Here is a 27,628-nt window from a genome sequence, read left to right as displayed (position 1 = left end):
GCCACAGTGATGATCTAGTATTTATTTAAACTTTGATATTCTCTGCAGTGGTTCACATGTTCAAAGTAAAAAAAAAATAAAAATAAAAATTCCTCGAGTAACTGGATGACGCCGATGCTCTTTTACCCTCCCATATTTATCCTCAATGTCAATACGCCCTCCAAGGGAAAAACTAAAATCCAAATCAGGAAGATCTTCTGAAACACAACGATATTTGGAATAAAAAATATATTTCATAGCTCAGTGAATTCTACCAGCCACCTGCAGTTCCCAGCTATGCACAGCAGGGTGAGCTTTTCCTCAATAAATCGACAGTGAGCCGTTCAACGGCTCTCGCCTTTGAGGTGATTGGGATCAGTGCTTTGTTTGTCACAAACTGCATAAACATTCGACCCAAAGATCTCAAACTCAGGGGAAGCAGCCATATCTGCAGCAGGAAAGCTGTGTAACATGGAGGAAAATAATACTTAAATTTCCACAAAGAAAAAGCAAAACATATTTTCATATTCCCTTTGGCACGCCCCTATGAGGGAAGTAACAGAACCCAACAACACTTAAAACATATCGCAACCAAACGTTAAAACCAACAGTCCAAAGACAATAAAAATAAAGGAAAATACATGTTTGGTTCTGTCAGAGTATCAAAGTAGTAAAGATAACGTCACATTCCTCTTGTAAAGGCATAATTCTGTTGCTGCTATCGAAAGATCCACATTGGCAGAGAACTCTCCCAGAGCAGCTTGTAGACAGAAATGTCCATGTTTACATTCATTATTGTGTAGAGTATACCTCCATATGCAAGCAATAGGCAACTCCACATGTAACAGGCTTTATTGGACCTTTTGCTTCTTTGTAATCTCATACTCAATTTTGTCCAATACCAGAAGGAGTCAACTACCATGTTTCGTACTGACCGAGCGTCGATTCGTACCCACCAGGGGGACGTTACCCGCTCCAAAACTGATTATTTAAAGAGTGTTTTTAGAATCTGCTCACAGCCTTTTGAAAGGAAACGTGGGTATGTGCTATCAGTGAAGACTTTCTTTCCTGTGGTTTGATCTGTGATCTGTGATCAAACCACATGATAGAAACATGTCACAGCTGGTTGATACAGGAATAAGAACGCCAGTCGGTGACAGTGGGGGGGTAAAGTTTTCTTAAAATAACATCTAATTGAATTAAATTATAAGTGCCATTCAAGAGTTTTTGTAACTTTATACTTTACAATTTAAAAAACAACAGATCTACAAAAGGAAGTAAACTTAATTTCATTGGGTACAAATGTTGTGGCAAGTTGGCAAAGGGGTGAACTGACTTGGAGTTCATTGTGTTTCATGCGCTTTTATGCTTTCAATATATACAATGTTAATTTTCATTAAAAACATGTAGAAGTTGGGTGTACTACACTTCTTTTCACAGTATCCATGAGTGAAAAAGCATTACATGTGGAGTTTTTAAATGTGCAAAGTGACAGGACACAACCGACCTTGCATGTGGAAACGTCTGAACTTTAAAAGGAAAAGAACGTTTTAACTGTCACTTTAATAAAACACAGTCTAACGGATGTAAAGCAGTTCATATGTGGTGAAAATGTACATGAGACATATTTTCTTGTCTTAATGCCTGAGATGAATGCAGACTGAGAAAGACTCAGAGACAATACAGAGGAATGCATGTTACAGGTGTGGCCAGACACTCACACAACTTCTGGATCAGTTCCCAAACAGTTGTGCGTACTCGACTTTGTCACATGCACGGTTACTCTTCCACCAAACACCACCAGCTCAGCAATACGCCCTTGCTTCTCTGGTGTTGCAATAGACTCCTCTGATTTACATACTTTCCCACACAGTTGTTCTTTTTGGTACTCCTCCTGCATTTCCTGGTTTCCACTGATGTGAAATGCTTCAGGTGTATACGCACAAGGTTTCTCAGCTGTGTTCACCTGTCAGCTGAACCCACTTAAAACAACAAGACATTGCAAAAGCTGACGCAGCTGCAACGACTGGGAAATTAGTCATGTTCTGTTTTCAATGGGACTGATCTCTAAGCGTCCATGTAGAGATCAGTAGTCGTCCTTCTTGAGTGAAGTCAGTTTCCATACTGAGCAGAAAGTAAAAGATGCTTTTTCTGGGTGACTTGTGTCCAACAGCACAACTGCCCAGTTTTGGGGTTTTACCTAAGGTTCAGCTGCTACCAGCTAAACAATCTGGGCCTTGTGGACGTATGAAGTGTGGGGGTTATGATTGTGAGGCTGAGGGCTCATCCTGTTCTTTGAGAAATTCGAGCTGGAGGCAACGCTATCCTGGTCGTCAGGATGCTCCTGACTGGCAGGGCCGCCCAGCCCTTCGTCGATCTCATCCTCGTCATAAGTTACTTGTGGGTATGTGCAGCTTATGGTAGGGGGCTGGTAGTTCCTGATGGCGCTTCCTGAATGGGAACCCCCCTCTGTTGGGATGACGGCATTGCCGTTCATCCGTCTTACGATCTCCGTTGAGTGGACCACAGGATATGTCGGTTGCAACAGAGGAGGAAGCAACCGAGGGTCCTGCTGCAATGGCAGAAAAGAGACCATCACTAGTCCCATTGTCATCAGGTAAATATGCAAGTGTTTAGTAAGCTGGGTGAGAAGTTTTCCATAACTTGGTAGTTGCAAGCTTAGACATGCCGCAGGCAGCATGAGACACTTACCAAGGACATGTTGCTGTTTCTCACATATTGCTCTACTCTAAGCCGGGTTTCGCTGTCCCGATCCATAGGCCTGTCCCTCCCCCTCCGGGAGTTGTTGTAGATGGACGGTCTGCCGAGAGAATCGTATGCAGGAGCCCCTCCTCCGCGCCCACCTGAGACAGTTGATCTGCTGTCACGGCAACGGGCCTGCTCCTGTTAAAGCAGAAAAACATGCTTTTTTTAAAAACATAAACAGATGACCTTATCAGTTGCATAGATAATAATGTTTCCTGATTGTGTGACAAGGCGAGTTTGCTCAGAGCTATGAATATGTAAAGCTATATTTCTGTCCCAGCCAGGATGTTTTATAATTATGTTGTGACTTTATCTGTTTCAGGGTCCTGCAAAGGCACTCATGCCCTTGAATATTTTCACATTCTAGGGCAACACTGGATTGCTAAAGTCAGTAAAACAACAAGGTTAATTTCAATAAAATATATTAAATAAATATTAAAAAGGAAGCAAATAGAGGATGCAGCCTTCTAATCAACTGTCTGAAACACACAGAAGAGCCCACACCGAAAAATCCTGAAATATTATCCTTCTGCCATGACACAACATCTAAACAGCAGTGCTTCTATTCTTCCTTTCATTGAGGATGTTAGCATGGTATGAAGCTAATGGGTGATATCCTACTCTTGATAGGAAGCTTATGGGTGATAGAATTTATTTGTTAACATGCTATGAAGCTAGTGGCTCTGACATTGTCTTGGTTTTATTTCTCTTAAACCAAATCAAATCCAGCTACTAAAACCGATATAGTTAAAACATATCGGTTTGCTTCCTTAGCTAAACAAAGTCTCTTGTGTTTCCAGAGGTGTATTTGTCAGGAAGTTTGTCTGCAGTTTGCAGTCCGTCTACAATCTATGCGACGCTTGGACATGATCGACTTTGGTAGTGACGTTAACATAAAAAGTGTTTAGCTCTTCTCCTCATTAGGTTAAACATGCATTCAAAGTGAAGCAGGTTTTTTCCTGTTGTCAGAGGATTATCATTCCAAAACATTAGGAGACAAAGTGAGTTTACCATTTCAATTTCAAACTTTCCCATTCACTGATGGGTTTCTGCGTCACCAGAGGCACAGAACTCAGAAAAATTTTCAAAATCCAATCCTCCAGCACAGAGGTCCTCCATTTTTCCAAGGTGTGTGGTCCATACTAATTTGCCACCGTTTCATCTTATTTATTACAATCATATGTAGTGTCAACATCTGACCAAATTACACCAAGTGTAGGTTGAGTCACACCAAACCAGTACATGGAAACAACTTCAAATTTAGTTTTGTTTGTTTTTGTGACGTTTTAAAAGTTTGAACAAAATTTGTAGAAATTAGAGCTAAGTTATATCTTTGACATTTTTATAGTAACCAGTGACTTTTTGAATCTATTAGGCTTATATTATCAGACAGTGTTTTCATACTTCAAAATCAACAGCCAAATGACTTGTCTACAAGTAGTTTAGAGAGGAGTGAGGATGTAAAGCCAAAGAACCCAAACGTCCCAAGAAATCGCCGTCTGAAAGGTCTTTGGTTATACATTGTATTACTGTTGATAACAAAGTCTGAGACGCACTACATTCAGATCGGAAATGCCGAACTTCAGAACTTAGCCGCGCGGCATCTGGACAGTAAAGCCTCAGTCCCAGGCCCTGGCCTTGCATGCAGATTTACATTGATCTGTAGACTGACCCCGAGGGATGACAGGCTGTTCCTCAGGGTTCCCTCCACCTTCAGAGGATGGTGTTCCTCAAGCTGCTGTGAAAAGAAATAGGTTTACTCATTAAAACAGGTGGGGAAAAATGACAACTAATAAGAGGTCTGCTGAAAATGTAGTGATTTCAGCACATAAAAGACTAACTTCTAGTAACACCTCTCTGGCATCAGTGCTGACAGAGTTCACCCTCCTGAACGAAGCTTGTCTGGACAGAGTGCTTATTTCCTCTCTGGAAAGATATGAGATGGGAAGACAACATTTAGCCAAGGTTTTAATGCTGCATCACATATAGATAATGTATATGAAACTAGATTCAAATTTTTTCATCTTTCTACACATTGACTCACACATCTGCTGTATTTTCTGTCAAAACTGCTTCATGGCTTTTAACTTGTTTTCATTCATGCATATTTAATCAATTTGCCCTCTGGAAATGATAATCTGAATCTGATCTTATCTAATCTTGATTAAAAAAAAAAACAATCTTATCTTGTACTTTTTCTGAGTAAGCTCCTTCTTCAGCTTCTTGTTCTTGCGATGGTGGTGACAAGCGAGGACGAAGAAGATGACGAGCATGAGAATCAGCAGGCCGGCCACCGTGCCTCCCATGATCATGAATATCATCCACTTATCAGGAGCACAACAAGCTGTGGAAGCACAACACTGAGATTAATGTTCACACAGATTCCTCATGGATTCTCACAGTTTGCGTTGGAGTGAAGGGTCACTCCATCAGCTACCTCCTAAAGTGATGGTCACAGTGTCCTTATCTACACCCTCTGAGTTATTCACCAAGCACTGATAGGTGCCGGAGTCGTTGGTGTTAAGGGGTCGCTCAAAGACGAGTCTCCCATCGGGGTGGGGAACTGCACCGCTAGGAAGCTGTCCACCTAATCTGGAGGCAAAACAAAAAAAATTCAGCTATTCAGCTGCATCATGTAACTTTTATAAAGAATATGTTTTTTTTTGTTTGTTTGGTTTTTTTTTTTTACACATTTGTTAAAACTGTCACCATGTTGTGACAGTTTATTATGAGACCGATAATCTGTGAAAAGATTGAGCTCCTCCACTTGCCACCAGAGCTGCTATTCACCTCTGAAGAAATACACTGCTCCCAGTCAAAAACAGCCAATCAGAGCCAGAAGGAGGGGCTTAATTTTGTCACTCAACTCATGTATTTGCTGCTAAATGCACTAATGGCAGAAAAACAACTTTTAGCCGTACATCTGCCGTCGTCAGGAGCAACGCTAACTAGGCTGAGAATTTGCAACAGGATCTGCCTACATGGAAAAACTGTAGTGGTAGCAGAGAGTCAGGGAAGAGGGGCGGTGGGATGAGCAGCGCCACATGAGATTGTGATTAACAGAACTAAGACCTGCCTTTGACTCGTTGTTTCTAGTTAGCATTCAGAGAAGGGAGAGGAGCTCGAGTTTGTTCACAGATTATGTGTCTCATACCATACTGTCAGAACATGGTCAGAGTTACAATAAGTAAAAAAAAAAATGTTTTGATAACATTATGTACTGCAGCCTTAATTGCACTCTACAAATCAAGAAAGCAATTATTGATGAGATAAATTCCCAGTTCCAACTCATTACCAGCCATGTTGGAAATGTTGAGCAGATGAGAGCAAAATTATTCAACATTTCTTTCTGTGGATTGCTTGTTTTGTTTAGTTCTAAAAAAAAAAAAAAAGTTACCATGATGAAACATAGTGGTGGTGGCAGCATCATGTTATGGCAATGGATTTCTTTACAAGGGTCTGGGAAGCAGAGTTGTTGGGAGGATGGATAAGTGCAATCCCAGAAAAGAACTTTATAGGTTTTTAAAACCAGAAATGCTACATTGGGCCACACACAATATACTGTTATAAAAAGAAACAAATACAAAACAACAAAAGATTTCAGAAGGGCACTTCTTTAGTCCAAAAGAAAAATGTTGGGTGCTGCAGCCCCACCTAGAGTCCATCTGAGCGCATCCCTGTTTGGCAACAAGCAAACAGGAAAGCTCAGCACATAAAGATGAAAGATCATGACGTTTGATTGTTCTGACAGCTTCACACCCAATCTTAACAGTATTCTTATTTTTTAGAAGAGAGGGTGTGAGGCAAAAAAGGCATTTGTTCAGCTAAGCACCCAGACCAGCTGGGTGACTCACGAGTTCAGCATCTGTGAAGGGAGTTGCCCCACTGTAGTTGTTTTGAATGCATTTCATTCACTTTACATAGATTAAAGTTTCATCATAACTTATTATCAACTTATCTCTCAAAACACACTCACATGCACGTCCCCCACTGCTATACACAAAACACAAAGCTTGCTGGGCTAGAAACACGCTTGAACTACCTAATAAGACTTCGGCAAGAAATGGTAAGATGGTAGAAATATGACAAATGAAAATACTTAAGGGGTAGTTTAGAAATTTTGAAGTCAGATTCTGTTAAAAGGATAATACAAGTACATTAAAAATATATTATCTTTGGACACAGAACTCTGTGAACAAACAGATTCTTCAGCCATGACATTTTGTGGTTATATTGCTTGTCTTCTGGACATCTGTCCAATCAGCAGCTATCGGCTATTCACAGCAACCGATGATTGAGTGGCAGTGCCATGAACATCCAGACTCTAAATCATAGGAATGTAATGAGGCATAATATTAATGCTTTTGAAACCATAATATTAACAGAATGATTCTAATAACCGGCCTAAGTCTACCCTTAATAAGCCAGACTGAGTTCAGTCAATCCAGGCCTGGATCAGACTACGTCAGAGCCAACGCTAAGCTAGTATACAGCCCACGCTGGGTTGTTTTTCTGGCAGCCCAGAAGTTTCCAGGTAGGCGCCATTCCGCGAGGCTAACGAGTTAGCTTTCACACAGAGCTCACTTATTTCACAGCGCTCCGCGTCACGAATCAGAAAGAGGAACTTGCTGTTTTCACATTTGCATCTAACACGTCAGAGTGATAGCATCACTCTCACAGCTTTTCAGACATACCCACCAACTTCATTTCCTCTTCACCTCCACCACTAATGGCTAACTCCACCCCACTTCTCTGCTCCTGGTTCACCTCTCTCATTTCTGCTCATCCCTTTCCTTTTTTCATTTGAACCCTCCTCCCCGCCCTCTTCTTCATTCCCCCTTTTTCGTGTGAAACTGTCTCATCTGTCTGCTTTCGGCACAAGCCACAACATGACACTGTGACACAAGCTATTACTTCACCTGCTGCCACTTACTCCCAACAGGTTTGCCTGCCGCTGCGGCAAAGTGTGAGTAAGAAGAGGTTGAATGTAACAACAGATTTTGGGTGCAGATTCACTTCCCAGCGTGTCTGTGAGTGATCGGTATGTGTACGGTAAACGTTACTCACAAAAACACCTTTTACAATAGGTGTTTCCATGACTAACATAGCAATTAATAAGCATATCATAATCATCATCATTAAGTCTGCAGCAGCTCACAGAAACACCTAGCAGTCCTTATTGTATTTCTGAAGCAGATAAATCCATTCTTTCTGTATTTTTTGTCTTGCAGGTCCAACTTCAGCTCTCATTATTTAATAGGAGCTGTGACTCTTTCTGTTCACAGAACACATTTTTCTAGTCGCGCCACGCCCTGAGAATATTTAATGCAGCAGGCGGTGGATCTGAGAAATACTTCTCAAATGAAACCCAAAGTTGGCTTTAGTTTTGGCCTGTGAGTTCAACGTGCGTACTGATCGTTGATTAGGATTAGGGCAGCACAAACTCTCGCAGTTGGTTTTTAACAATTCAAGAGGACATGGTGAAGCTCGCTGAGCAGATCTCTTCCTGCTCTGGAGCGTCAGGGTGCAGCACGTTGCAGAAATATTCACAACTCTAGTATCTTTTCAAACTTTCTCAGTTTAAAAGCATGAATTTAAATGTCTTACTTAGATTTTATATGGCAGACCAATAAGCAAAGCACAACCGCATAACTTTTTGCCCTTGCTTTTTTACGGTCAGACGGTTGCTATTATGCGTAACTGGGGCAACAAGGTGTTGTTGTACAGCTGGGAGCAGCTGATTAGCATCTCTAAAGCTCAAATAATACCTGAACTACTCTTTCATCAATCATAAAGGGTAAGGTTCAAATCCCCAGTTCCAACGTCTCTCTGCTTGCCATTCTAACCAAACCACCACATAGAGATTTAACTAGGAGCAGCGAAAGCAAATGAAATGCCAGTGGTGGGCACTGCTACCTAAAAAGTTAGTTAGCTAACCCTAAAGTGCTGATCATAAACAATTAGTTCCACTACAGCTAAAGTGCTACACCAACACATTATTTAGCAGAAGCTAGCGCTGAAGTGGCAGACCAACATGTTGATGTAGCACTTCACCAACATGTTAGCAGAAGCTAATATTATAACGCTAAATTCAATTCAAATTATATCACCCCTTGAAAGACTACAACCTTCAAGCACCCATTTAAATTTGACATATTCCGTAACGCCCCAGTTGTTGTATTTATGTTAATATCTTGTCAACTACTGTTCATGTTTTATTTTGTCCTCTTATGTTTCTTGTTTGAAATAAAGTTCCTGGGGGGTTGAAGGAAAGAAAGTAGAGGAAATGAAGCTGCTACAGTTCAAAATATGAGCACAAATATAAACGTCTAACTACTTGAAAAATTCACAAGTCGATAACAAAAACTTCAACACAGATGTTGAACATTTTTCAACTGAACAGCCAAGTAAAGAACTGCTTTTGAACTGATCTGGAAAAATCAAATGAAGGGAAGCTAAGAGCTCTAGTTTTCAAAGTTAGCAAAAATGCTAAATCGCTAACTGAAAAGTTTGCTCTGCTATTTATAGCACATTAGTAGATTACCGGAAGTGTGCCCATCACTGTGAGGTGGATTAGCACTGCAGGTGACATCCAGAACATGCTACTGTGATTTTCCTGTGTCGACTCTGCTATCCGGACACTAAGTTGTTAGCATGTCATGTCAGTTAAATGTCAGACTGACCAGATTTCCTTCCTGCCCACAGCACCACCATCCATAACAACTCTTTGAAGACACTTGGACAATATGAGTTATGACAACATTTATTTTCTCTTTGGTATATCTGAAGTATTTCTAATTGAATTGAATAAAAAAAGCAGGTGTAATTTGGTGACACTTTCTGATGTCACCAAATTATTAAAGAGTGGTGGAGTCTCTTAATAAATTAGGTGGCATTGAAGGTAAATTGCATGAGATCACTAGTGACCAAGGGTTGCAGTATAAAACAACAACAACAACAACCTCTGAATCTGTTGATACTGTGCACTGCTTAATCTTTCCTTTTTGGCCAATATGCAAAATGATATACTGGGAAATTAACATTCACCTGATCACGTTACTATCATAGGGAGACATGGTGGCAGCAGCATCATGTTAGTCAGGAACTTGTCAGGCTTGTTGGCACGATTGGATCTAAATACAGAACTTACAGCCTGGATGAGGAAAGCTGTTCTAGACCGATCACAAAATAGATAAATTAACAAAGTGTTGACATAACATTTGCACATTACATTTTTCAGCTTTTTTTTTTTTCTTTTTTTGTAAAATGTTCTTAAAAAGTCTGGAATTATTTTTCTTCCCCTGCAAAATAATGTGTAACTATGTGTTGCTTAGCACATGTTATCCTAAAAATACATTTAAGTTTGTAGCAACAAAATGTAAAAAAGTTCAAGGAGTACTGATGATAGTTTTGCAAAGCACTGTGACATCAGCAATCACCTGAGATAAGTATTTTTTTAAAAGGCATAAGTGACATATTTTGTAGTCTATCATTCACCCACTATATCACCAAACAAATCAAAAAACATCTTAGACCAACTTTCAAGCATAGCAGAGTAGAAGTGTAATAATATGGGATTTATTTCACAATCATTTGAGTTCACCATAAACGCCTCTGTACAGCTGTACTCCAGTCAAATCTGTCCAACAGATGGTGGTTATCCCCAACTACACAACAGGACCCACAACAGGACCATGATCCCAAAATGTCCTTTTGAAATCTCTTTTTTCTTTTTTAGCATATTCTAGATTTAAAAGCCTACTCTACGACTCCCTCAGCATTTCTGTAATTTTCCCTGCCAAAATCTGCCTGTAATAAATGTCAGACCAGCCAGCCAGCACATGCCCCCCAAAATGTCTGTGCACAACACTGACCCCAACCACAGACTAACATTGTAGTATGACTGAACAATCTATAGGAAAAATTCAACTGTACAGAGAAGTAGAAGGTGGGGGCAGATGAAGAACACCCCACGTCTAATGGGTATTTTACATCTAAAATGACCGGGTAGTATCAGTAAATATTACCTACATCCTGGGAACAACCTAATTGCAACTTCAACAAACATTCCAATTAAATTCACAACATAACAGGCCAAAAATAATTTGCACGTTTGCTCTGCAAGTATTAACAGAAGCACCAGCGACCAGACACATCAGACGGTTAGTCATGCAGTTCCTAGACAACCAGAGGGGTAGGTGAGTTTGTTGTACCTGGTCCAAGTGAGAGTTGGTTCAGGGCTTCCTTCATGTTTGCACGTCAGGGCAGCGTTCTCCATACCGACAGACCATTGTTCACTGTAGCCAGACACTTCAGCATTTGGAGGAACTGAAAGAAAGATAAGCCATTTTCAGGCTCTAGTCATTTAAGTGAAGATGAGAGTAAAGAGGGTTGTGCTTGGCTTTCTCTCTACTAGTGATAGTGTAATCTGAAATGATGTAAATAGCAACAACTGATTCACTGAATGTATACTCACAGTGCACCACCAGTCGGTTTTCGATCCTGCGTGGACTGTCATATTCTGGATACTGAACCAGGCAGTCCAGCTTCTTTCCATTCATACTCCTCAGAGGGTGCAGAGAGAAGTGTATGGAGACAACCCCCTTGTCAGAGATCAGTTTGTTAGTTTTACCATTCAGTTCTGTGTCCCAGGAGAGTTCAGGAAGTGGGACGGCCACAGAGCGGCAGGAGGCCACCACCTTATAGGAATCACCCTCCTTTACATCCACAGGATCCAAGGAGCTGATGGGAAGGGCTGGAAGGAGGATTGTAATATGAGTTTATCAGAAAGAGGACAGCTAGTGCAGGTTAAAGACAATATATTGCAATTAATCTATTCCACAAAAAATAAAAACACTCAGATCCATAGATCTGACCTTATTTTTCTGTCCTACTTTTAATTAGTTGACCATGTACAAATAAACTGTACATGGTCAACTAACAACTGTACATGGTTCAATCCAGTTAATCTAAACTGAGTTGAGATTAACTGGATTGAACTTAAATTAATTGAACTGAATTCAATTTAACTTAATCTGATTGAATTAAACAGAATCAAATTGAACTGAATTGAATGTTTTTTCAAATGAGTTGAGTTGAACTGAATTCTGATCAATTTAACTTAATTGAACTGAATTGAAGTGAATTAGGTCACATTGAACTGAACTAAATTTTACTGATTTGAAACGTGTTTAATTTAATTTAATTTAATTTAATTTAATTTAATTTAATTTAACTTAATTTAATTTAATTGTGTTGCCCTGCGACAGACTGGCGACCTGTCCAGGGTGACCCCACCTCTCACCCGGAACGTGAGAGGTGAGAGGTGGGGTCGGGAGGGTTGCACCAGCAACCCTCCCGACCCCACTGAGGGACAAGGGTGTAAAGAAAATGGATGGATGGATGGATTAATTTATTTTAATTTTATTTAATTTAACCAAACTCAACTGTACTGAGCTTAGATGCATTGAGTTAAGTTGAAATGAACATAATTAATTTTAACTACATTGAACTGAACAAAGTTGAATTAAATTAAACTGAGATAAACTGAATTAAATTCAATCAGAACCATTTGGATAGCTTTCTATTTTTATTATTATCATCACTTCTTATTCCAATTAGAACAAGTCAGGCTATCTTTGTTATTAAAAGTTGTTTAAAGATCTGAAACATAGAAGCATAACAAAAACAACATTCTGATGCCATGTCCACAGAAATTTTGAATGTATCTATAAAAAATCTATGGCAGCCTGATCTAGCTGAGATCTAATTGCCATAATATGCAATACTAATGGATGTGTAGCTAGGCAATATGAGGTTTTATTAACCTAAGGCAGAGTGACTTCCTACACCATTGAAACACAAGATAAATATGCAATAATGGGATAGAGCCAACCAGTATCACTTGAGTACCCTAAATAACAGGAAAAGTCATAACATATATCAGAGAGCAATAGAATTACGCAGTTTTTCTTCTGCTTTAGAGACATACAAAAGATTTATATACCTAAACCAAAGTGAACAATTAGGTTACATTTGTTGTTCATCACTTACACTGGGTTAGTTTTTACCCACATTACATCAGATTTATGAGAGATAACTCACTCCACACGGTGAGATGCATCTCTTTGTCAATGCTCCCAGACGGGAAAAGAGTGATCTGACAGAGGTAATCGCCTTCATCGGAGGGCTTTGTGCTGGTGATGACCAGAGCCGAGTCCTCTATGGGTTTATTGCTCTTGAAGTGCACGCGGCCTTGCCACTTGTCGGACGCTGCACAGAGAGTGGCCAGTGAAAGAGGTCAGAGAGTTAAAGAGACATTTAAGGAAGGAAGTGACTGAAAAAAGTCCAGTGAGTTCAGAACAGACCTCAACGGTCTGACGATACTTTTCATTTAAAGCATTTTGCTAGTTAAAATGCTGCGACAGACTGGCGACCTGTCCAGGATGTACCCCGCCTCTCGCCCGGAACGTTAGCTGGAGATAGGCACCAGCACCCCTCCCGACCCCACTGAGGGACAAGGGTGTTCAGAAAATGGATGGATGGATGGATGGTAGTTAAAATGTTAACAGCAAAAAAAAATTTTTGTCAGCCTTATTTAAGCATAGAGTCACAGTTGGGAGCCATCTTGCTTGATTGGTCAAACAAACAAGAGAGCAAGATAAGCTATAGAAATAATGTCAGTGTGAAGAGAGGGGAAGTAGATCAACGTCATCTGTGAAACTGTAAGTAGCAGATAAAGTAGAAAGGGTGGAAAAACAACATATATAATCACAAGACAATTCCAACTTACTATGCTGGCCATCGGTCATGTGTACAGCAATCATCTGCTCCTTGTTCTCATCAAGGCCTATCTTATACCAGGTGACCTGCACCACCTTCTCTCCGTTCAGCTCGTATGGGCACGGCAGGACGGTTTCTTTCTCCTCCAGAGTCGTTAAGGAAACCTTTGCTGGAGCGTCTTCAGACTGTCCCTGTATCCCCATCACTGAAAAAACACAAAGGTTGGGAAAAGATGAAGATAATCATTGTTGTGTGACACAGACCCCCTTCAGCTTATTCAGATTTTGCCATGTTACAAATAAAAACGCCCATCTATCACCTTGTGATGTTTTGTGATAGGCCAAGACAAAGAAGTGCATAATTATGAAGTGGAAGTAAAAGGGTGCATTGTTTTTTCAAATAAAAATCTGAAAAGTGAAGCACATTACTTGTATTCAGCCCGAAATAAAATCCGCGTCTACATAATTAGGGAATCTTTCCATCTTTCTGGATGAAGTTTGCATGTTTTCCCCATGGATGTGTGGGTTCTCTCCAGGTAATCTGGTGTCTTCCCACAGTCCAAAATTGTGACTGTTTATTGGTCTCAAATTATCCTTAAGCATGAATGCTTGTCCACGTTGTGAGGGCCAATCGAGGTGGCTCAGGCACCTGGTTAGGATGCCTCCTGGTCACCTCTATGGTGAGGTGTTCCTGGCATATCCCATCGGGAGGAGACCCAGAGGAAGACCCAGGACCCGCTGAAGGAACTATGCTTCTTGGCTGACCTGGGAACACCTTGGGATTCCCCCAGAGGAACTGGCCTGAGTGGCAGAGGAGAGGGAAGTCTGGGACTCCCTACTTATGCTGCTGGCCCTGCAGCCTGACCCAGGATAAGTGGGAAAAAAAGGATGAAAGGACATGAGTGTGTTTGTCAATCTGTGCAGGATGTACTCCACCTCAAGGTGCCTCAACCTCCCTACGGCCCTTCAAGGACAAGTGGGTATAGTCGATGGATGCATGGATAGATGAAGTCCACCTATGTACATAGACCTAGCTGTGGACCCATTGACAGGTCAGAATAAATCTAGCTGGTCTGTAAAGGCCCAAAGAGATTTGTTAAAGAACTTTAGAGAACAAACAGCAACATGAAGATCAAGGAACTCTACTGCAAACCCATTTAGCCACATAAACTAGATCGGACAAGGAAAGTATTACTCAGAGAAGCAGCCAAGAGGACCATGGTACCTCTGGAAGAGCTGCAGGACACTCTCCTCATTGGAGAAAGATGGCGGTGGTAGTCTTATGCTAGGTTGAAACTTGTCAGACTTAATAGGAGTCTGATGAGTGCTGTATGTAGTCTTAATAGACTAAACAATACACCTAAAAACAACAAGAGGTACGATGAAACTGATGTAGATCAATGACCCAGTATAAATTCAACTGTGAGTCTGTAGCGAAACATAACTTAACTTCTAATCTTGTGCTATTTTGAAAAGAAGAATTTCAGTCTCTAGATGTCCAAAATTGAAGATATATTTAAATAGGCTTGCAGCTCTAATTGCACAAATGGCAATTTTTTTATTTTTCCCCAAAGACTTTGTGCTGCCCGTTGCTTTTCATCCCATTGACCCAACAGGTAGAGGTCAGCTCTGGTTAGGCATGCAGCAAACACCTGAGACCCTTGTGTTTAACCTTGGTGCTGAGTTTAGGAATCATGACCCTTTTGATTCTTCTATTGTTTTTCTTCATCCCTAGTATACAATGTTAGTGTTAGCCTATGCCAGGAAATTCCAATCAAATACAGCAAAGACTGTGAATACTTTTTCAAAGCCTTGTAGAATCATGTAGATGGTCTCAAAGTTCCTCCAATAGACTAAGGTTGATGTGTATGAGTTCATGGAATAATTTCCTGATTTTGGTGCCAAGAATGATCAGAATCTGTTTGCAGAAGTTTGCTAGAAAAATGAAAAAGAAAATGCTTTCATTTCATTTAAAGGCTTCCTTATTCTCTTGAGCATAGCAGGTTATGCCAAAGCAAAAACTGGTGAGTTTTGCTTTTGTTTTAAATTGAAGTTGTAAGCTTTTGATCTTGAGGCAACGTCTTCATCAGGTTTGCCTTTAGACGTAGTTCTCCATTTCACTGGATAATCATAAAAATTGCCAAAATGGTCACAGACGTTCTCTTGCTGGACGTTTTGATCCCTCTGTCATTCATAGGATTGAGAGGAAGCTCACTCCTTGAGGTGAGAAACATAGAACCTTCATCACGGTGCTTCCATGTTGGCACAGAACTTACACCTAATCAAATGACTCGACATACACCAATTGTAGTTTTATGGTCGATCAGGCCTATTCCAATTTTGGTTGATATTGATTTTTTTTTTGTCTAAATATTTGCTAAGTTGACAACAGTTGGGTGACTATTGTTAACCAGACATGTGCAGACATGACCTGGTGGGTGGGGTCTGTCAGTCAGTCCTCTCTCACGACAGAGTAAAAGGCGACAGTGGCTGATTTTCAGACCTTTATGGAGGTGGATGAGGTTGTGGATAAGATCAGTTTCTAGCTTAAGTTTTGACCAATTTCCCAAAATTATGGAACTCAGGACTGATTTTTCAGTGCACTCTGACAAATGACGGTTCATTAGCATAACTCTGCAGATCTTAGACATGCTTAGGAGGTAGTTGGACCATTTCAGTCGACTGTTAGTTGGTAACCAGCTCTGTTTCCAACCGTCAATTAAGAACTAGATGTTCTCTGCATACATTTGTTTCGTCATATACAGAACATTTATGCAGAAGTATAAAACCGTTCACTAGTGGCTCTTTGGACCCTCAGTGATTCAAAGTAACCTTCAATAAAACATCATAAAGAACCACCAGGCTTTGTGAAAATAGTTATAAAATCTAACTGCAGGTATTAGCAATTTTCTGTTTTAATGAAATAATTTCCTTGAAATTTCACAACCAAAAGTACCAGCAGACTAATTTTTTTTTTTTTTATTTTATTTTTTTTTTTGCAGTTTGTCTGGGCGTTGTGTGGATTAGTGGGTAGAGTGCACACCATGTGTAGAGTCAATAGCCCTCAATGGAATTGTCCTAGGTTCGATTCCTGGTCTCAAGCTAATTGCTCTCTCTTCCCTATTTAATGAACAAGATCGACCTCCACCTCCATTTGACTCCTTTCCAGCAAAGACAATTTACACACATCTGCAGCTATATTTCAACTGAACCACCAGCGATAGCACAGCTAAATCAGAAAGTTATTTCACCTCACAAACAGGTCTGCTATGCTTTATGATTTTCTTTATTTTCAGATCTAAAAATAGAAATAAATGATGCCTCCTTAAACATCTCCTTAAGCAGATAAGCATCTAAAATTATAAGTTGTCTATCATTAAATGAGTTTCATTAAATGAACCAACAATGTCTCTAACCCTTAAATGAAATCCTGTGCAAACAATTGCCTCAGTGGGATTTGTTCCTCTGTTTCTGACGTCAGTTAGCCCATTTTCTGTGATGTTTCTAAAACAGATAAAACACCATCAGACTTTGTACGTGAAATGAACAACCGAGAAAAAGAAAACAGAGGAGAAGGAAAACTGGATGTCTACCAAGCATGGTGAGTACCAGCAAAGATATGTCACGTAACTAGTTGCTCAGGATGGGTTTTCAAAGCAAACTCTCTGAGGTTGCCTCAGCGTCCGGACACCACAGTCACAGGGGCCTCTGAGCAAAATCTTCAATGGCCCTGTGTATTAGGTGTCTAACACACACAACACACATAGTCAGAGCTATGATGTTGAACTCTGCAACCTGAATTTAATAGTAAAGGTGCACCTGCCTGTTTGCACCTGTCAGCAGGTTGTTGTTTTTTCCTGGCACGCTGCAGAAGTGGAGCTGAATTTGCAGACGGTAGCCTGATACAGAAAAAGCTCATTGTTTGCTTTGTGACAGCTGTAATTCCAGAGGTGATGTTGACAACCTGCTCACTGATTCTGTTCATCTGATAAGGCACGTGGCAAAACAAAAAGTTAAAAGCAACACACAGGAGATGCCATTATAATTAAGTTATTTATTTCAACATGACAGACTAGTGAGTGGATCAGAGCCGAATTACAAACTTGCTGTTTGTTTGTATTTTTAGATTACCTGCTTCTATCTCTAGTTTCACTTCTATATGACATAGCTAACAGTTTCCCCTCCTCCAATGCAGAAATGCAAACATTTCTACATAAAACCACCTGAAAGCCCAGACTCCATCGCTGAATGTCGTAGAATCTGATCCTGACACTGGTTCTTCAGTCGGTGTGCAGCTGAAGGCCGTTGGCGCCGACCCTGAGGCAAACACAACTGCTAAATTGCTTTCTGCAATCCAGACCACGAGGAAGAGAGCTGTACAAGAAGCAACTCAGCGTGAAGGTTTAGACTGAATGTTGACAGGTAATAATTAGGAGAAAGCTAATACAACTTGTTCAATCTTGGCAGGGTGGCGTAGGGGGAGGGGGGAGCAGCCAAGTATGTTCTCTCTATAATGCAGAGAACTTTAAGCAGGAGGAAGGACAACAGAGTAAAAGTCTTTTTTTTAGCTAGATTAGATGATTTAATGACTGCTGGTTACCTGCAGGTTAGCTGAAGCCCAGCACATTGCTGTTTGTATCACAACATATCAACCTCTGTGATGTAGCCTGATATGCTAGCAGTGCTAGCTAGCAGTGCTGCTCATTTTAAAACCCTCAGCGCCTAACTTTGTCTTCTAAAACAATCTGACAGCCACCACTAATCAATCGCCAACAATCAGCTAACTTCCACATTTTCTGGTGTTGGTGTAGGAGTGTTTGTGGGCACAGAGCGGTAAAGTGGCTGGCCTTGGTAGCTAACTGTGTGTAGGGTGTGGTATTTTTTTAAGGAACTGGTTTACACTGCAGTTGTTTTGCTACAACTGGCCACCAGAAACACATAGTTTAGATTTTGAAAAGGATTAGAATCAATGCTAAGAGCATTTTCTCCATTCATCTCTCCAAACGTCACTTTCTTAGATGTTTATTTTAATCTCATTTTATTTGATTTTATTTTTTTATCTTTTGTAATTTTTCTTTTGTAGACCTTTGAGATTTCAAGATAAAAAGGCATTATAAATAAAACATACTATTATTATTTTTATTTTTATTCCTGACTGCAGTCAATTCAGTTATTATCCCAAAATAGCATTAATGTTGTCATAACTCGTTTCTTCAGAGTTATTGCATGATGATGCTTTGGGAAGGAGCACTCTCCAGTAGAAGTCAGTCTCGCAATGAATCTGTAGAGGCCTCTGACTGAAGGCTGTTAATGGGACGGTCTCATGTCTGTCAGCTAACAGCTCAATGTCTTTACAGCAGAGAAAATATTCCACAATAACATGTCCTGGATGACTCCATCAGTTTTTAGCAAGATCTGCTAATCCACCTCATTTGCTTTTGCCACTTTTTAAATCTGTCTGCCATTAGGTTAGAAAGCCGGGCAGAGAGATGTTGGAGTTGGAGCTATGAGATGGTTTGAACTTCCTCATTCTCTCTCTGCATCCATAAAGCCTCCTTTTCAACTCCTCTAGGGTTTGGGGTCGTAGTTCAGGTGTCAGTTTGAGCTTTTTTGAAATGCTAATCAGCTCCTCCTAGCTGTAAAAACAATGTCTTGTCGGCATTGTTGCACATCATGGCAACTTCCAGAAAGTAAAATAGTAAGAGCAAAAATCCTACCAGCTGTACAGAATCCAAAACCAGAGGGATTAAAAAAAAAAAGTAACGTCTTAACCAAAGAGGGGTTTTTTTCCAAGGCAAAAGTCTTGGAAAAAAAGAACTAATAAGAACTTACGCAACAGAGCCACCATTTTAAAATTGGGATCTCAACTTACAACAGAAAACTGTTGCCAAAAAACAGTTTCGGCAACAGTTTCATCGATACTGTTCGCTATCCAGGTAAATGCTGCTTTTGCCTCCATAATATTGCAGCTGCAGTATTATGGAGGCAATATTTACAATGAGCCAAGAATCCAATCCCATTGATCAGTGTAATTAAGGCTGGGACTGGGCTGGACGTCTGCTGCAAGGTAAGTAGAGGGTGGAGCCCGACTTCCTCCAACAGATGATCCACCTTGTAAACAATAACACGTCAGAACGTTTTAGATCTGTAGCAGTACAGTTAATAAAGCAGCTAAACAGGCTCATATACAAAATCAGAGGCCATTTCTGAGGTCATCAAGGTGCAGCACTAATTATATTATTAAAGGTGTAAAAATTTACATTATTCACTTAGGAATGTTTGTCCTCCATTCACACGCACAAAGCATGCAAATCATCAGGACATATGAATAAGGTGATCATTGTAGTAGTGAGTGGCATGAAAAAACTCATCCAAATACAGATATATTTTAGGTATGTTTTCTCTGTAATGGTTTTGTTCATTTTTATTAACTAGGACTTTTGAAAACTCAAACACCAATCAAATGAGTGCTGCAGTTTTATCTCAACATAGAGTAGAAGGTATAGAGAGAACTACTGTAGGGACACATCAGTCCAACACCATTAAGGACAATATTTTAATAATATATAGCCCTTACATAACTGATCCAGCGACTGCTGAGTGCTTGCAGAGTGGATGGCTTGAGGAGAACCAATGATTATGATGTTATTATACACAAAGCTGCTCCTCACACGCTAGGACGATGACAGAAAACACAGGTTGCTTTGTAAGAGGATGAGAATACCTGCTTCGTGATTGAAAAATAATTTTATTCTTGGCCACAAACTTGTTGATCCTAATCAACTGTCCTGGAAGTGTTTTCTTTTTCACCAGTGGTGGGCACACTCTAGCTAATACGCTATTAGCCAGAGTCTGCCTGGCTAATAGCTATTAGCACATGCTAATGTGCTAATAGCAGAGCTAATTTTTCAGTTAGGGCTTTAGCTATTTGGCTAACTTTAAAAAACATTTAGCAAACCTAGCTTCTCCTCAATGAATTAAGCACCATATCACTTGGCTGTTTTATCTTTGTTGAATACATTTTGACATTCAAGTTTTCATCATTGACTGTTTAGAAATCTTCTAGCAGTTACATGTTTATGCTCATGCATGCTTTCTGACTAAACCAATAAATCAATTAGGCAAAATCAGCAGTAACATTAGCAACACTCTCTAATCATAAAACTGGAACCATGAGTGAAAGATATATTCTAATCACTTCCTGAAACGCAATTGTTCAATAACAAATTTGACCCTATTGAGGTCAATTTACAATGTTGTAAGACATGTTGTGCCATTAATACACAATAAGTATCAACATGGCTGAAATTAGGATTTTAACTTCTGCTAAATACCATGTTGGTGTGATGCTTCAATGTTAGCAAAACTAATGTAAATGGTAAGTGCGTTAGGGTTAATGCAAATAACTTTTTAGCTAGCAGAGCCCACCACTGATTTCTACTACAGAGGACGTTAGCTTTCAGTGCTTTGTTTCAATCAAAGATAACTTTGGAGGATCTTCAGAGTTAACAGGATTATCATTAGCCTTTCAAGAAGTGGCAAGAGAACAGCCATTGTTAAGAAGGACATAAAAAGTCCTGCCCACAGAATCCCACGAGTCTCCTCAGACATGCAGCAACATAAAGAACAGTTAAAGCTATAACGTTGAAACATTTGCCTAAAATACAAGAGGTGGAAAACTGCTGTTGGTCTATCACATCACTATCTGAAGAAAGCACAATAAAGTTTGTGGTTCCAGATGCCAATTAGCTTTAATTAAGTCTTGTGCAACAGTTGGTTCTATTGGTTCTAACACTGTGTGTGGGACAGTGTAATGAGTTGGGAAGGATGTGATTCATGCGTTTACCATCAGAGCTGGTGAGTGTATTGAGAGACTAAGGTGTGTGTGTGTGTGTGCGCGTGTGTGTGTGTGTGTGTGTGCGTGCGTGTGGGGTTTGAATGTCTGTGACCCTGGATGAGGTCTGGGCCTTAATGTGGAATCTGCCTGCACTGCATTACTGGAATAACCCTCAGCCTCTCCTGGCTTCATGGATGGAAAACAGATCTTTTTTCCCCATAGGTGTCACAATGTCACCACAAGGATTGTTGTTGACTCCATTAGGTTTCCAAACAACTGCCTGTTGACAGATCATGGCGTGCCAAGACGTTTCACACTGTAGAAATAGAGTGGGCCGCTGGGGGGTGTAGCGACTTTTTGACCTGTGGCATTTTAAGGCTTAACTCATACAAAGAAGAAGGGTTCATGCAGTTCCTAAGCTTTGGTAGGCAGATTTGTCAACAACAACCTGTTTTTCCTGATCTATCAGAGTTCACCCCCAGTGTTTTTCACAAGGCCTGCTCTGACTGGCATAAAACAAAACCTCTACATTAGAAATCCAGACTTGGCATATCACACTGGCTGGAAATGACCTTACTCTGTAATCAACACAAATGTTTGTGACTTTATGAGGAGCCTTCAAAGCACTTTCATACCATCCAGGCTTAGTTTATCATCATGTCATTCAGTCACATCCATGTGTTGTAAAAAAAAATCCATCTTACCAAAGATCTGGAGCCCAAGGAGACCCAATGAGAATCTGTAGAGCAGAGATGTCATCCTCCTTTGGCGTTACTGCTAACTGTGCACAAGCCGGGACGCCGTCAGCACGGCTATGAAGCTCATCGGTCCACGAGTAGGATCCAAAATTAGTGGGCAGCCGTCATGCCTCCTGGTGAGTGATCATCCTCAAAGAACAGTCTACTCTGGGAAGATCCTGGTCCTGTCCAAAGAGCTGTGGTCCTCGGGGTAGAGTGTGGTAGGGATTCTGTCCAGGAGTGAAGTTAAGCCATCAGGTCGGACGTGTGGTGAAAGAAGGTGCAGCCTTTGCCTGTTCAGGATACACCTGTTTGCGCTCTGCCTCTCACTCCCTCCCTCTCTCTGCTTCTCTCTCTCACACACACCCACACACACACACACTGAAAAACTCACTTTTCTGGTTTAGTGAAGGCATCATGACAGTTATTTTTTCGTCTTTACTTGCTCGGCTCAGAGGAGAGGCAGGTGAATAAGCATGCCCGAGAAAACCTGTTTGAACCTCATCCCAATGACACAGAGCGCGGATCATAACAGCCAGGCTGAGACCGAAACTGGAGGGGCCTCCTCCCTCTGGAGGAAACCAATGACCCCTTTAAGTTGAAGAGGTATAATCCTAAACGTAAAGGCCACAATGGCCTGTAACCGAAAAGAAAGACACAAACTAATCTCCCCACATTAAGTGTTTTTATTCTCACGGTAATGGTTGAAAGCTGAAAGAATGTAATCTCCCTGTTCATTTTCTGAATAAGTAGGGCAATATTCTCTGGTACACTTACTTTGACATAACCACAAACTCAGCTGACGTCTATTTATGTCACTGTGGTGAAGAGCAACTCAGACGTTGCTCTTCACCAATGTCTGAAGTTAACAGTTAACAGTAATAGCAGTTACAGTTATTACTGTAACTGTAATGTTACAGTAATAACTGTAACATTATTACTGTTATTAAACAGTAATAATGTTTAATGTTTAGTGTCATAAAATTCTGACTTTCCTTATTAGGTTAGATATCACCTAAAGTTGATTAAATCTGAATATTATGATCTGTATGTGGAGTTCCTCAGGGATTGGTGCTTGGGCCAGTTCCTTTTCGTTACACATTTTACTTTTGGGGGCTGGTGCTCCAGTAACAACTTACTAACTGTCATCTGCTTTACTAGTGTGAGATTTGTTTTTTAGGCACAGCTTGAACATTATGTATATATATATTTCAAATCAACAAGAACATGTCCTCTGATGTAGATGTTTAAAAGTGTTCAACGCCCTGCAGGCTGGTTTCTCTAACAGTCAAGAGAACCAAGTACAGCAATGCAACAGCACATAATACGATTATAAGAGAATCATCTCTACTTCTGCATGTAGTCACCAATGAACAACAGAAATTATTTTAAGAGAGTCCATCTGTACAACATAATTTTAAAAAATGTGCTATTTTTTGTTACGTCATTGACACAGTTGTTCCACATAAAGGCTGTCGATTAAAACTGAAGGCGTTGTTAACGTCTACTTATATGACACTGAAAAATAAAAATCATTGGGTGATGTACCTTAGACATCCGAACTTGGAATGAGAGTAAATATCACAAAAAGATTTGCAAATGAGTTATTTTTGACAGCTTACGCTGTATTCTATGTGTAACATACTGATTTTTAAGGATGGGGTAAATCAGAAACCTCTTTCTGTACAAGAAATGTCAATGAGAGTCTATTTGTAGATCCAAACACTTGTAAAATGTAAGGGAATAATTATAATGGTCATGACTAAGTTTAAAACAGTTTAATTCTCAAACTGTAAATTTAATGTATATATTTTATATGAATAAACTATTAAAAACTACAAATGCTGGTAAAACATAGTTGTGTTAATTAAATACAAAGTCAACTCCTCAAATCTGTACTCAGATCCTAATTTTCAGCTTTGATTTTAAAATGGGCTTTTATTTTGAAAGCAGTCGCCAGGTGTTTTTCAGGTTTGGGTATAAGCTGAGTGGAATGGTTTAGGATGAAGCTGACACTTCCTCGATAAAGTTCAAGACAAGCTGAGCACTTCAGAAATCTCACTGAAAGAGAATCTATATTTTAAAAAAAAATAAGGCTGCAAATAACACTTCCTTTTCCTTGGGTTTTAAATCTGGGTTTCTATGACATCTTAGTTTAAACATTGAATTTAAGGCGTTCCAGTTGACATCTCCAACTTAGAACTCCAAATATTTTAACATCATATCTATATATCTGACCAAAGCTAAAGCTGTGTCCACATTTAATCTTATTTATATGAAAATGCCCTGGCAGGAAATGATTGTTGTCAGAAATTTGTGGTAAAGAAAGACTTAAAGATTAAAAAAGTTCTGATTGAGAGTTAAATAAAGAGACGGAGATGCCGTATTTCTAAACGATAAGTTCTTTAATATGAATATGCGTGCAAAACAAAGTCTTGTGTGTACATGTATCAGCTTCAGAAAGGTGAAGGAGATGCCATCACTGCCACCCTGAGGTGTAATGGAAATACTGCTCAGTATAATTACATTCCCCCCTTATAATTCTCTTACCCCGAAATTATGGCATACAAAAATAAAACAATAATAGTACAAATAGAAGGAAAGCATATGCAATTTGTCAAATTTACAAAAATGGTAAAGAGTGAAATTTCCATCAGCGTGTTTTGGTCCTGAAATCTACGCAAAATATAAAACCTCTCATTACAATCCTATTTTTCTTTTTCACACTTAAGCATTTAAATGCATCTTCAGGATATCAGTAGTCAAAATAAAATGTTAAATATGTCCAAGAGGACAGGAAGAGTATCTCAAACAGCAAGCCGCATCACTTCTTCTTTTCTATCTCTTCCTCCTCAACTTCTGCTCGATTCAACAAAAGCAAAATGGGGAAACAAGCGCTGGTATAAAAAACACAGAGTGTGACATGTGTTATGTTTAAATACAAAAGAAAAAAAAAAACCAAGACAGAACGCTGCGACCGGGTGAGATCACTTCTTCATGCCGATGGTTTCGTATGTGTCCTGCTTGTGAGGAGTCAGACCCTGAAGGAGGGGAGAGAGGAGGAAATATATTTATATACATATGAATAATGTGAAGCTTCAGCTTAACGCGGCGCGGTTCTCTGAAACTCACCGTGTAGATGCCCTCTTCCACATTCTGACAGAAAAAAAGACGAGAAAGAGATTAGAGACAAAATAGTCATTGTGACACAAAAAAACGGGAACTGGAACAGTGGCTCAAACCAACAATTCAAGTTTTTAAAGTAAAACCAAACAGAGGCAGAGCTCTGTCCTAAAATAACATGCAGCTCTTGTTCTTAGTGGGCTGAGCTGAAAGGTGGACAGGATGTTGACTTTATTCTCCTCTAACCAGCCGGCTGCTCAGTGGTCACAGCCACTGCAGAGAGGATACTCAGTATTAGCGCAACTCACCACGAAACAAACTCGTTCACACTGCCTAACACACGCACACGCACGGTTGATGTATGTAGGCATGCTGTGTGCTCATTTCCTTCTTCACATCCAAAACCTCAGCCTCAGCATGTGTCCACTGAGGTTAGCCTCAACAGAAACTCAGCTTCTTTTTTGTTGACTGAAACGCCACTTTGTGCTGCAGCGCAATGCGTTCCACGCACACGGTTCCCACAGCGGCTCCTGTTTTAGTAGAGCAGTCGCTCTCACCTGCTTTGACTTTCCTTTTCCGCCGCTGGCCTCTCTGGCGTTGTAGATCTGTCAACGATATACAGAGAAAAACATAAACCTCTGAAGCAGCAGGTAGATTCATTTGCAGTAAATACATGATGTTATCAAGATAAAAAAAATCTACACTGACGTGCAAAAGCGTATAGTTCAAACCAGTGTTGTAGTCAAGTCCACCTAACCCAAGAACAAGACCAGAGTGTATCGAGACCGTGACAAGACCAAGACTTTTCGGGTCCGATACCAAGTCAAGACCAAGACCGAGGGAAGTCGAGACCGAGTCAAGACCAAGACCGAGGGAAGTCGAGACCGAGTCAAGACCAAGACCAGCGCCCTGTGCTACCTGGTTCCAACTCTAAGCCCTTATTGAGATTTTATGTTAGACAAAACACAACGTACAGCCCAATTATGGAGTGACAAAAAAATATTTTTCACAAATAAAAATGTGGAAAATTTTGTTTTATACTCAGTTTAAATGTATGTATATGTTTGAAAAAAAATGTCCACAGAATGATGCTGCCACCACCTTGGGAATGGTTTGTTCAGGTAATGTAGATTTTCAGCCATGCAGGGAACATTCCATTTAGGCAGAAAAGTTCCATTTCTGTGTCAAACTGTGAACAGAACTCTTTTTTTTATGGATTTATTTTAATAAATCTTCTGGACTGCCCTCCATCTAGACATATTGCTTTAAACCCGTCTAGAAAATGTGTTTTCTGACTTTCACTTTGCTTATTAATATTCTCCTTCAGGTGTTACATTTCTTCAATGGCAGGCACTTTTATGCTAATGTGCTAATAGCGGAGCTAATTTTTCTTGCTAACTTTTGCTTTTTTTAAAATTCAAACATAAAGGAACAACCTTTGTAAAAAAATAAAAATAAATAAATAAGATATAAACATAAACACAATGTCTAAGAGTATCATAGAACATGTGTCGAAATTAAATTTTTGGGTTGTAGTCCTTAAAGGCTAAATACAGTTTGAATTTAAGTTTAGTATTAGCTTCTGCTAAATACTGTGTTGGTGCAGCACATTAGCATTAGCTTCTGCGTCATATGTTGGTAAAGCACTGTAGCGTTATCGTTTGCTAAATACCATGTTGGCCTAGTGCCTTAGCATTAGCAGCGCTAATGTTTATGATTACTGTTAACTTTAGCTAGTGGTTCCCTTCCCTGAATTTTATGTTACTGACACAGACATTAAAAATATATCTATGTATATATGGTATTTTTCTTCCATACTTAACTTGGTAGCGTTTTGTTACTCTACGGTTTGTTTAACATTCATAAGAAAGAAAGATTTGTGTGGGTGCGAACCTTGACCCTGCAGTAGAGCGCGGTCAGGATGATGCCGTACAGGAAAAGAATCCCATCCAGAACGTAGCAGATCTCTGGCTCCGAGAGAGCAGCTGGAGGACGAGACGACAGCAGAACGTTAGAAGAAGAAAGCCTGCTGCACACACACAGGACTTCCACTTTTACACACTGTGTGTGACTGTAGCTGGTCTCTATGATGATGATGTTAGTGTGGAGTCATTTACAAAAACACCTTATTAGGCAACAGCCTAAATGTTTGAACCATTGTGAATTGTGAAAGGTGCGACAGTGGCGGTGTTCTGTGATATCAGCATACATTGTCAGATAGTCATGTGCTAAGCTCAGACATGTATACGCAGTCATTACCACATGATTTTATTTAATCAGCAACATAGAATCATGACGTAGATCATCATACACTTTGTTATTAACAGCTGTATGACATCCTGATTTAGAGTTTAAGTAGATCAATGAGTTTTACACGGGCGTGTGTTGTAGTTGACTGCAGGGGC

The 27,628-nt window shown here is 40.0% G+C and overlaps 2 protein-coding genes across 9 annotated transcripts in view; both read right to left on the bottom strand.

Annotated features, from left to right (window-relative positions):
- Window positions 1–7: 7 nt before the first annotated feature.
- Window positions 8–22,418, bottom strand: nectin4a (nectin cell adhesion molecule 4a). Of its 8 annotated transcripts, none has more exons than XM_007555831.2 (11): window positions 22,068–22,418; window positions 13,538–13,732; window positions 12,850–13,017; window positions 11,222–11,500; window positions 10,959–11,073; window positions 5,183–5,337; window positions 4,939–5,089; window positions 4,587–4,671; window positions 4,400–4,483; window positions 2,692–2,883; window positions 8–2,551 (listed from the first exon to the last, which is right to left on the bottom strand). In XM_007555831.2, exons 1-11 carry the CDS (start codon window positions 22,120–22,122, stop codon window positions 2,201–2,203), a joined length of 1,830 nt encoding a protein of 609 aa, XP_007555893.1. In that variant the 5' UTR covers window positions 22,123–22,418; the 3' UTR covers window positions 8–2,200. The 8 variants fall into 8 exon arrangements, with proteins under 8 accessions (XP_007555893.1, XP_007555897.1, XP_007555894.1 ...); XM_007555835.2 differs by having other exon boundaries at window positions 4,418–4,483; XM_007555832.2 differs by having other exon boundaries at window positions 4,400–4,480.
- A 2,068-nt stretch (window positions 22,419–24,486) lies between these two features.
- Window positions 24,487–27,628, bottom strand: part of fcer1g (Fc epsilon receptor IgFc epsilon receptor Ig) — an 8,087-nt gene continuing 4,945 nt past the window's right edge. The window contains exons 2-5 of the mRNA XM_007555829.2: window positions 27,117–27,208; window positions 25,781–25,828; window positions 25,233–25,256; window positions 24,487–25,141 (exon numbers count right to left, since the gene is read on the bottom strand). Coding sequence (XP_007555891.1) covers window positions 25,088–25,141; window positions 25,233–25,256; window positions 25,781–25,828; window positions 27,117–27,208 — 218 coding nt within the window. The 3' untranslated portion in view covers window positions 24,487–25,087. The remainder of the gene's footprint in view (window positions 25,142–25,232; window positions 25,257–25,780; window positions 25,829–27,116; window positions 27,209–27,628) is intronic.

Source organism: Poecilia formosa, unplaced genomic scaffold, assembly GCF_000485575.1.
Source record: "Poecilia formosa unplaced genomic scaffold, Poecilia_formosa-5.1.2 Scaffold73, whole genome shotgun sequence".
Lineage (NCBI taxonomy): Eukaryota > Metazoa > Chordata > Actinopteri > Cyprinodontiformes > Poeciliidae > Poecilia > Poecilia formosa.
The sequence above is the reverse complement of the archived record's forward strand: the minus strand, read 5'-3'. Positions and strand labels throughout refer to the sequence as shown.

Excerpts from the sequence above, each read along its gene's own strand:
- nectin4a (XM_007555831.2), bottom strand. The coding sequence starts at position 22,122 with ATGACATCTCTGCTCTACAGATTCTCATTGGGTCTCCTTGGGCTCCAG. Across the intron at positions 5,338-10,958 it reads CCAACTCTCACTTGGACCAG|ATTAGGTGGACAGCTTCCTA; the intron begins GTACAACAAACT and ends TTTTGCCTCCAG. Across the intron at positions 2,884-4,399 it reads GGGTCAGTCTACAGATCAAT|GAGCAGGCCCGTTGCCGTGA; the intron begins GTAAATCTGCAT and ends CTGCTTTAACAG.